The 11,682-nt window shown below is 42.8% G+C and overlaps 1 protein-coding gene across 1 annotated transcript in view; it reads right to left on the minus strand.

The window, feature by feature from the left end:
- Positions 1-11,678, minus strand: part of NSL1 (NSL1 component of MIS12 kinetochore complex) — a 32,356-nt gene extending 20,678 nt beyond the window's left edge. Inside the window, exons 1-2 of the mRNA XM_020794639.3 lie at positions 11,493-11,678; positions 3,188-3,266 (exon numbers count right to left, since the gene is read on the minus strand). Coding sequence (XP_020650298.3) covers positions 3,188-3,266; positions 11,493-11,678 — 265 coding nt within the window. The remainder of the gene's footprint in view (positions 1-3,187; positions 3,267-11,492) is intronic.
- Positions 11,679-11,682: the final 4 nt, after the last annotated feature.

Raw genomic sequence — 11,682 nt, forward strand, 5'->3', positions numbered from 1 at the left:
TCAAACATTGTTCATTCACATAATTTTTTAAATTAGAAAATTACACATTGTCTTCCGTACTGGCTTTATTAAGCCAGCAGATGGCAGTGAATCTAAACATTTTCTTCACTCCATTTGAAGTACAGTGGTGCCTCGTTTAACGAGCGCCCCGTTTAACGATGGATCCGTATAGCGATGGCTTTTTTGCCATCGCTTTTCGGATCACATTACGATTTTGCCTTCGAAGGACCACTCCCGCCGCTCAGCTGAGGGGAAATGCAGGCAGTAGCCTCGGAAGGACCCTGAAAGGCATCCAGATCCTCCCACCCTGCCCCCGCGGCCGGGATCCCTACCCTCGCCAGGGAGGGACTGATCCAAGCGGCGGCGGCAGAATGGGAGGGGTCCGGATACCTTTCAGGCATCCAGGGCTTGGATCCGCCCCCCGGCCGGCTTCCCCATCCATGGACGGACTCTCTGGAGTCCGTCCATGGATGGGGTAGCCGGCTGCGACACAGATCACGACCGCCCTCCTCCCAACCCCTCACCCTATTCTCTGACGCCGCTGCTGGGCTTTGGAAGCCGCTTCCAAGCCCAGCATCAGCGGCGGAGATGAGGGTGAGGGGTGTGTCGAGAAGGGCAAGGCTCGGGTATTCCCCGAGCCTTGCCCTCCTCTCAACCCCTCACCCCTTTCTCCACCACCGATGCTGGGTTTCGGAAGGGGCTTCTGAAACCCAGCGGCGGTGGCGGAGATGGGACTGAGGGGTGTGTCGAGAAGGGCAAGGCTCGGGTATTCCCCGAGCCTTGCCCTCCTCTCAACCCCTCACCCCTTTCTCCGCTGCCGATGCTGGGTTTCGGAAGGGGCTTCTGAAACCCAGCGGCGGCGGCGGAGATGAGGGTGAGGGGTGGATCGTCCAGAGCCGGGAGGAGGGGGAAGGCTCCGCCACCGGCGCTCAGACGTGCTGGCCGGCATTTTCCTGGCCAGCGCTTCCGAGAGGCCTCGGGGGAAGGCTTCTCCACCGCCGCTCGGATGTGCTGGCCCCGCCGCCTGGAGCCACCCCGCGCCACCTACCCCAGCCGTTCTCGGATGCCTGGAAGTCCGAGAACGGCTGGGGTGGGCGGCTTCAAGCGGTGGCGGCGGCTGCAGGGTGGGGGGGTGTCCCGAAGGCTTCCAGACAAAGGCCTGGAAGTCTTCCAGACACCCCACCCACCCTGCAGCCGCTGCCGCTTGAGCCCGCCGCCCAGCTGGGGGGAAAGGCCGCCGGCTCTTGGGAAGGAGGGTGGAGGAGGTCCCCGCACTCCTCCCCAAGAGCCCGCCGCCCAGCTGATCGGCGGTTCCAAAATGGCTGCCCGTTTGGTGCCTCGCTTACCGAGGCAGTGAAAATGGCAGCCCTATGGAAGATCTTCGCTGAACGGTGAGTTTTTGCCCCCTAGGAACGAATTAAACAGGGTTTAATTCGTTCCTATGGGGTTTTTTATTCCGTTCAGCGATGTTTTCGTATAGCGACGTTAATCCTGGAACGGATTAACGTCGCTATGCGGGGCACCACTGTACTAAGGTTCTTTTCTAAGACTGTAAAAATTTGAGAGTACAGTTTTTAGATCATTACACCTGACATTTTCAGATCATTACACCTGATTTTGTCTAGGATTGTGTTGAAACAGAGCTAGAATGATAACTTGGCGAACACTGAGTATTTTAACTGAAATCACTTTAGTCCCAGTTAGTATCACTGGAGCAAAACTGGTGTTCCTAGACAGACTTTCTTAATGATGTCAGGAAAATAAGAAAAAATTTTCCAAATAAATGAAGGGGATTCCATTCTAATCTAACATTCTTCCCCTCATACAACCTGCTCTGTTCAAATTACCTTGACTGTGCTGACTAGACCTGATGGGATATGAAGCACAATGCTACTTTAAATCATATAATGTTTAATTTATCTTTTAATATTAACTTACAGTGGTGCCTCGCACAACGAGCGCCCCGTAGAGCGATGAATTCGCTCTACGAGGACGCTTTTGCGATCGCTAATGCGATCGCACAGCGATGGCCCCAATGGGCGAAAATCGCAGAGCGAAGGTCGGTAAGCGGTTCGCTTACCGACCTTCGCTTTGCGACCCGCCGATCAGCTGTTCCGCGGCTTCAAAATGGCCGCCGGAACAGCCGAAAGGACCGTGCGCAGCGTTTTCACATCCTTGGTAAGCAAGGGGAGAGCGCGAAAACGCTGCCGGAACAGCCGAAATGGCTGCGCGCAGCGTTTTCACGCTCTCCCCTCGCTTACCAAGGGCGCGAAAACACTGCGCCCGGCCCTTTCGGCGGTTCCGGCGGCCATTTTGAAGCTGTGGAACAGCTGATCGCAGCCATTTTCGTGCCCTCGTTCAGCGAGGGGAGGGCGCGAAAATGGCTGCCGGACCCCGGAAGCATCGCTGAACGGTGAGTTTTCAGCCGATTTGGAACACATTAAACTATGTTTAATGCGTTCCAATGGGCTTTTCTGCCCCGCTCAGCGATGTTTCACACAGCGAGGGTTAATCCGGGACGGATTAACCTCGCTGTGCGAGGCACCACTGTATTTTGTTTTTAAATTGTGTGAATTTTAATGTTGTAAGCTGCTTTAGGTCCCTTGTTGGGAGAAATACGGCATATAGATAACAACAAGAACAACAACAAGAACAACAACAGAGAATTATACAGTACGTATTCCAGTGTGCTGAGTGATCCCCTCTATGTACTACTGAGATTAGTCCCAGAACAGTTCCATACCAAAAAATCAGAGAAGGTGGTTCTAGAGTAAGATCCAACTAATTTTGTTCGTGTGTAGAGAAATTCAGAGGACTTATCTAACTCTAACCACACAAACTTTGAAATTAAACAAGCAATATATCAAGCTTTGAAGTAATTTAATGATTATTCTGGTTACGGTAGAAAATAAGACAGTATTATGTTACTGTTCATGTGTATAGTGCAGAAAATAGGAGTAAGTACTGCCATCCACAAACCAGTTGTAACATGAGAATCCCTCTGGAATGAAGCAGAAAATACAAATGCTTAATCAAGAGTATATTCAGCATTATATATTCTCTTTAAGCAGTACTTATAAACACACTCTTGTAAGATTTATTTTCACATGTAAGATTAAAGAAAAGTCTCACAGGAGTTTGAATAATGAAGCACAAAAATCAGAAATTATATTCCACGTGTACATACCATTTTGAAGAGCATCTGATGACTCCTGCCATGGCTGTCCATTAATAGTGACATTTTCTCGTACAGCACTTTCAAAGTTCTGTGAAAAATATATACACCAACAGCCTTAAAAAGAAAATATTTACACCAACATTTTTAACACTTTCAGAAGTATTATAACACGCAAGAAATCACATAAACATTTCTTATGACATTATCCACCCATCTTTTCTCACTATTATGTAGGAAATGGAGCAAGCTGTGCAGAAACGCACTTCACCAAATCCAGCAAGCATGACAGAAAGAAAATTAGTAATGAATTGGCAAATACCCAAATGTTCAATGCATATCAAGATTCCATTATATATTAGCAAAAGCTACCCAGCAACAGGCTAATAGTGAACCAGTAGAATGTTGCCACACACTAAGAAAAAGATTTTGGCTGAGCACACTAAAGATTCAGCAGAAATGGCTCAAGAACCTCTGAGCCAGAAAAGTCAACTTGTGTTCCTATGTTGTTAAAATAAATTGGACAGAGGTGTTAATTTCCAACATTCCAAATCTGTCTACCAACATTCCGTCCTATGTTTTCATAATTAAAAGTTTATACTAGGGCTAAAAATATATTGAAAGTTTCAATATCTGAAAGTGATAAATAATGTTTATGATAGCAACAAGTATTTCTGCCAAAAATAACACAAGGTTAATCTAATTCTGGTTCAAAATTAGATTCTCTCCTTGCCCCAATGAGCAATAGGGTGTAACCAGAGATGAATCAAAACTATTCACAGGTACAGTCAATCTGATTATGTAAATCACAGTGTTAAAAGAGAATAAGGTCTGTGAGATGAAAACAGGGTAATCAAGGGAAAGTAAACAAATAACAGGATTAAATATTATGCAGTGATTAAATGAAGCATGTAGTGTAAAACAACTTGGATGAAAACGGGGAAGAACTGTGCAGCCTGTAGGCCACATGGGCAGACTGCAGAGACTCCCTCTCCTGCTTGCCCCACAATATTTTTTGCCCCAAAACATGGCATCAGGCCCCCATAAACATCTGGGCAATGTGATTCTTCATTTTAAGGCCATTTTGCATGCTTCATTTTTGGGCCCCAGAAATCTTTTTTCTACCAAACCAGATATGTCCAGTTATTTCGAAGAAGGGGCTTGGTGCAGCCCTTGCAGAACTTGGAGGGTATATACTGAAGCAAAAAGACCCCAAACTCTCTGTGGCTACCCAGCCCAGGGTTATAGCATCTGGTGTGTCTTACATGTAAAGTGAAGTTCACTATTGGACATTTGCAAAGCAATACATTTGGCTCTTATAGTCCACTAGCCCCTTAAATAAAGCTTATGATGCTCCCATCTATCTAGACCATTAGACCTGAGAATCAAGAAAGATATATTCTTCCTATTCCAAGGAGCAGGTTTTTTGAGGCTCAGGCAAAGGTTGTTCAAAACCATGGTGGATTTGATTCTGCAATATGTAGTTTGTATCCTGGTTTTGTAGATAAAGGCTCATTCTTGCTAGTTGTAAGAACATTAATATTTACAATTCAAATCAATTCTTTATTTTTAGAATAATAACTTGCCAGATTAGTTTTACAGTTTTATCAGAGAAGTAATGAACTCTGCAAAGTGTCCAAAAGGCTAGATAAATATACACAAGAGGAAATTGATAGTTTCCCAAGAGTCTGGACTCTGCCTCAATATTTTCAGATGAAGTAGCAGGAGGAGTGAAAAAGCCTGAAACTAAGGAGTCAACCTGCCTCACATCTTCATGCTTCTAGGAATTCACCGTTTGGTGATCTGCATAAAAATTAAATTTAACTGCTCTGCATTGTAATTATTTTTGATTATTTTGGCTCTTTATCTTCTTAATCCAGATCTATTAAATCCCGAAGAATCTTCTATTCACTTAACTTCTTGAAACTTAGCATTCAAGTAGTAAAGGGCTGATTCTGTATAAATCAATGTGCAATTCCTAATCTTAGTATTTTAAAATTTAAACTTTAAATTTACATTTTTAAAGAACATCACAGGAAAAATCTGCCAAAAAAAAGAAAAGGAGAGGTTATTTTGTTTTGTTTTGCCTTTATCAATATTTGCAAGGGTCAAGTCCTCTGTATTCCACAAGGATCTCACTGTATCACTCCTAGCTACGGCCAGATTGGAGTTTACTCAGTGCTGGAAAAATCTGGACAAGTTTAGCATTTGCATCTGTTTGGATGCAATTTAGTCAATGGCTTTTTCAGAGTCAATGACTAACAAATTGAGACCGTCTAAAGCAGGGGTCTCCAAACTACGACCCGCGGGCCACATCTGATCCAGATTGCCTTTCAGTTCGGCCCGGCGGGCATGCAAGTGTGCACACACACATGCGACCAGACAAGAGGGCACACACGTGTCTTCCTTTGGCCTTCAAAAATCTGGAACATGTATGTTGTGACCCTCACTCTGAAAACTTTGGAGACCCCTGATCCAAAGGCTTAGAGTCAACAAACAAAGCTGGTTGCCTTTTACTGAGTTTGCAAATAAGATTCCTTTTTAAAAAAGGAACGTTCTTTAGCCCTTTTTGCAGCTGTTGCACTTAGCTTAACAGTGTGTAATTGCACTGGACACTGCAGTTGTAGCGTTCTCCATTTGTTAGATCTATGGTTCTTGTTGTATTATGTAATGGTTTATGAATATTCATGTTGCTGAGAGGCGGCGCCAAAAGAGATGCTATAAGAGGTGAAGTCAGAAGTCAGATTAAGTCAGTTTTAAGTCAGTTAGAGAAATGTAAGAGTCAGGTAGGAGAAAAAAGCCAGACAGAGTAATAGAATGTGTAGTTTGGGAAATTCTGAGGTGTGATTACCTACTGAAGATATTTATGAATATCTGTAATCAATAAACCAAAGTTTTATTTAAAAGAACTTGAAGTGTGGACCTGAATCTTTCTGAAGTAATGGTTATTTAGAGATCACCTGGTGGCAGCAAGTGTAAAAGAGAGTGTTTGCCTTTGTGTGCTTTGAGGCTTAACGGTCAAGCAAGGGTCACGAGGGTGGGATGTCACAGCAATGTATGCTATTTTGTCTAGCTAGATCTGGATTAATGCACAAGGCTTAAAAATGCACTCGTCCACTCATCTGTGACAAGTGAAAAATGCTGCTCGATGAGTCACAGCTCCCTCCCTCCCTGCCTCCTTGTCTTCCGCCTCTTTCTCTCTCTCTGATTCTGCAGTCCTCCCCTCCCCCCTCAGATTGCAAAATGAAAACTGCCCTCTTTTCGAGAGAAGAGAGTTTGAGCGGTACATAGAGATACTGTATAGCTCTGCAGGAGAATGTAGAGTAGTCTCATGCTGGAGAAAATGGAGATTCCCTGCTCCCAGTTTCAACCGAACAAGAACACATCCTCGGGTGGGAGGGAATCATGGCTCTTTAAGAGGCTGGACGCTTTTGCTTTCATTTTAATTTTTGCTAGAGACATTCAAAAGAAAGACATTCAAATACAGTACAAGCTTCATGACCTCACAGGCATTCAGGCAATAAAGCAACCCAAGTCTGAGGGTATAAATCAGTGATTCCCAATAAATTGCAAGACTATAGTCCGGTCATGCTGACTGGTGAAATTTTTGACTGACTGTTGAGACATTCTAAAAATTTTCAAGCTCAGTTAATAAATTTCTTATTTGTTTTAATAAATATGCTTTTTTTAAAAATTAGCAGAGAAGTCTATCAAGTCTATATATGTTTATTTAGAAATGTTTTTGCTTTTAAAAAGAGGCATGATATCTCTGTAGATCTATTTCACTGTTTTGAGAACTGTAATACCAAGCATCTGTAATGATTTCTCCTGGTAATTCCCAACCTTGGGACTCAGATGTTCTTGGACTGCAACTCCCAGCAGCCTTCACCACTAGCTGTACTGGCTAGGATTTCTGGAAGTTGCAGTCCAATGACATCAGAGGACCCAAGATTTAGAACCCCCACTCTAAACAGAAAAGCCACCAAAATAAACTTACAGAAAGCTCTGAGAGACCATGGCATAGGGGTGCTAATCAATGAATGAATGGAATTAATTTACAATTTTTAAAACTAATCCTTCTTTTATGATGAAAAACCTTTGGGCTATAATGTGTCTTTGTGACATTCACCCAGGTCATATTCATACACTATTTACACAGACCAATCGGAGTGCTAGAGGGGCGGAGTCGTGAGGTATAAGAGATTCAGCAGGAGGAGGAATTTAGATAGGGTTTTAGAAATAAGGTTTGAAGACAGGGAGAGAGTGTTTTGGAATTTGGGTGTGAGAATGGTGGTTAAGGATGGATAAAGAATAATGTTTGTTTAAGAGTTAACAACATTGCTTGTTCTGTCAACACCTGTATCAATAAACAATTTCTATTTGGTTCTTTTAAAATGACATATGGCCTGGACATCTATCATTCATAATAGGTATTGTTGATGAAATCAACTGGTAGCAGCTGAGGGGCACGTAGCGTGAGCTCCTAGTTTGGTGAAACAATCGGTCTACAAGGAATCATGACAGTCTTAAATAGAAAACTATCTTTAGATAGATTTTTCCTCAAAAAGCATTTTATTACACAAAAACTGATGTAAGTAAAAAAACAATTTAAATTACAAAAATTTGATTTATATTTTAAAATCCTTTTGAATTTTTTCAAAAATCACTGATTTTTATCCACATTTTTCAAGACTGATCCATGGTCCATTCAATAGGAGTAAGGAATCAGAAGTTAGTCAAAGGAAAAACACACATTGGCTAAAATCCTGGTGTGCCGTTCCACATGTGCAACAGGGATATCAACCTCACTGGCAACTGCCATGGGTTACATGTAAATCTCCCCTGATCAAGGGCAATTTTGGCGTTCATGCAACTCATACACAATGTGATGAAGTCAACTGCACTCCAAAACCACCAAAGGAAGCCTTTAACCAGCAGTGGCTTACCACAGCTGCTAAGATCATCATAACTATACACACAGAGCTGTATAACAAGATTTCAGGCAAAAATAGTAATATAAAAGAATTAGGCCTGAGCTTCACCTGAAGACAAAATGAAACATTAATTTAAATAAAAAAAATACTAGAAATTAAGATTTATTCAAACCTGACCATGAAACAAAAAACTAATCCTGTGAGAAGATTACAAGGAAAAAGTTCTAACTGAGAGGTGTATAATCTTTTAGACAAAATGTCAGAGATTAATCAGAGCCGTTCAACAAGTCAGTGGAAGACATCCCATGGGAAACCTAACCCACTTTGAAATTGTGAAAGGAAAGTGAATGCACCTGAAAGGCAAAGTTTGTGTGAGAACATTCAGCATAAGTGCAGCACCCAGGGAGAACTGCCTGTGAAAAGTAGGAGTGGGGGAGCAATAACACTAAAAATACAGTATTAGGTCCAGACTAGACCAAAAAAAGGTAGATTGGGGTCCAAAGACCCCCAAAAAATCTGCAAACAAAAACAAAAATTGAGGAAAAGTAATATTAAATTATAAAACGGAAGGGAAAAATAAGTTCCTCTCTCAGGGTACAGATGCTTTTGATCCATCAACACTCCTATAATTTCTTGCCTTCCTATATGCCTCTTTACTCCTGTAATTAAAACTGGTAGATGGTAATTCAGAAATAATGACTTTTATCACTTTTCTTTGATGCCCAGGGGAAGTATCCTCTTTGTCTTGTGGCATTTAGCAATGACAGTAGGGTCTTATTAAATGACAGATACATTGAAAGTATCCAACTTTGTCACTTCTTCACCTGTCTTTCCACTTATTGCTGGACTTGCAAATCCAGATTGGAGGGAGCTTTTTTGCTCTGTCTTTCCAGAGGAAACAGACACACTGTTTATGAAGAAATGATTTATTCTAATCCATGCTGCAATTCTACATGCCTTGTCACAGGTAGCACCAAATGTGGAATCTTCATATAAGGCCAAATTTTTAAAAAGCACATACTGTATTGATATACATAAGATACTGTACAAGGCAAATTGGTTGGGGGAGGATATAGCAGTTGTCTGATCTCTAGCTACTCTGTTACAGTCTCTAACTGCAAGTGAGTGAACTGTGTGGGTAAATATGGGTGAGTTGTGTGGACTGGTGAAGAATCAAAAGGTGAAGCTGTATCTATTTGCTTCAGACTGTTTGTGTCTGAGTTATTTTTTAGGTCTATCTATGTGTTTCTGGATTGTTGATTGCACCATATGCTCTGCTCCAAGAACATAAAATTAAGTGAGTATTAAGGAGACTACCAACTTGGTTGAGGAAGGAGCCAGCAGTTTTCAGATCTACAACTACAGCCACAGAGAGTATGAGAGGAGGACAGGAATATTGTGACCCACCTACACAGCAGTGGTGACTGGTGATTCCAATTTCAGGTGTGCTCTTAATCCCTTCTCAGTTCTAGTCTGCATTTTACAACAGTTTATCTAAGGTGATAAACCTATTTTGGGGGGATCTGGTTCAGCATGGTGGACAGCTCCTTGTAAAGTACACACTAAAACCTGGAATGGTTTCACAGCACCACAAAAACAGGAGGCACCCAGCAAAAAGATATCAATGGTGAAATACCTATGCCATGCTCATTTCCCTGCCTGAGGAAGCAGAAGCCCACCTTGCATCAAATGTAGTCTGGCTGCCCTAGTGAAAGAACTCCAGCACCTTTAGCCCCCTCTACCCCATCCCTTCATCCATGTTTTAACTGATGAGGGACAATAAAGAGTACAGTAGATAGAGAAGATTTTCCCAGAGGTGGAACTGAAGGGAGATGATTCTAAGGAGGAAGAATAGCAAATGCAGGAGGAAGCACTTGGAAGAACGTGAATACTAGAAAAGAGATTTTCAGGAACCATAATTCTGAGGCATTGATTAAGGCAACAATCACTGTCCCTTCCCATTCTGAGCTGCTGGAAAAGGGATAGCAGACACTCCAGAAGTAGCCATGGAGGGTTCAGTTAATGGAAGGATTCTTTCTACTTTCTGGATGAGGACAAGACCTGCAGTGGTAGTAGGTGACTTCCTGTTAAGGAGGAGGACAGAGCAACAGGTTACAAACCTCACAGGCTGTCCTAGGAGGTATGCTGTCAACTTGCCAAGAATCCTTAAACCCACTGACTATTACCCTTTCCTTTTTAATGACATGGGATCAAAACATGATTCAGTGTACTGAAGTAGTTCCCATATCTGGGTCTCTAGATATTCCTGGACTACAACTCCCAGAAACTTTGGCCATAACATCTAATGGCAAAGGCTTCTGGGAGTTTTAGTCCAATAACATTCTGTGGGCCCATGCTTGGAAACCACTGATGTACTGCAATGAGCCCCTGGATACAAAGGTGAAATATGTTCTGCAGACCATTCTAGTTCTAGTCAATGACTGTAGTGACACTATGGACTCAAATATACCAGTGCAAATATCAACAGCTATTAACTCACTCTTTGGCTTCAGGTGAGTCACTACATCTCTGCCACTGTACTATAATATACAGGTAATACTGAGTTAGTGAAAATATCTATTAAAAGGATTGCTAAGACTGCTAAAGAAATGTACTAAGGATAAACCTGTTGAACACAGTGGGCATTCAAGTAAACAGGTAAATATTTTCACTGGTACATAATGTACATGAAGAACATTTCACAAAGGCACTTCATAAATAATTTCCTGTACCACAATATTTCAGAGGCTCCTTTCCCTAAAAGAGGACACTTTGTGAAGCTGCACTTACTGAATTATCACCAAATTGGTAATCTATTCCACTCTAGAACTTAATTTAAAATGCTATTACTTTTAAGGCTCCTTGGAACTGGGACCTAAGTTTTCTAACCCATCAACATTACAGTATAAACTTGGTTTACAGGTACCAGGGACAGCACCTCAGTTGTATAATCACAAATGAAGCTTCCCTGGCCACAAACGTCCTTAATTGTTGGATATATGTTTCTCCCTGTTTCAAAACTACTTTGACACCGGTTTTGGCTGCATGTGCAGGAGAGCAGATCTTTAAAAAAATGACAAAATTTAAAGCAAAAGAAAAGACGATTTCTTTTCTGCTGGGAACCCAGGAACCTTCTCCGAAAATATGGTAACAAACATTTCAGCAATAAACACCAAGACCCACTCTCCCAAGCAGTTAAGTGACGTTTGTTTGGGGATATTTCAGGCGTTGTTCTTCTGAGAAAAATAAATTTAAAAAAAGCAACGCTTAAAATAGGAATCCCACGCCCTCTCCAAATAGCCTGGACCCTACAGGGCTCCGAAAGGGAGACACTGACGGCCCGGCCGCTCTCCCACCCTTCACTTCGGCCCGGCCGCTCTCACCCAAAGCGCTTCGCCGAGAGCCTGTTCGAGGGTCTCGGCTTCCACCGCCTGACCCGCCCCGAGCTTGCCCACGACAGGCTCGTAGCAGCCCAGCAAGTCAACCGCCCGGCTCCGCGAACGGCACTTCACCCGCGGGTCGAGAGACGGAGAAGGGGAAGAGGTCGGCGCCTCCGCCTCCGATGCCATTTCC

This window comes from Pogona vitticeps, chromosome 1 (genome assembly GCF_051106095.1).
Source record: "Pogona vitticeps strain Pit_001003342236 chromosome 1, PviZW2.1, whole genome shotgun sequence".
Classification (NCBI taxonomy): domain Eukaryota; kingdom Metazoa; phylum Chordata; class Lepidosauria; order Squamata; family Agamidae; genus Pogona; species Pogona vitticeps.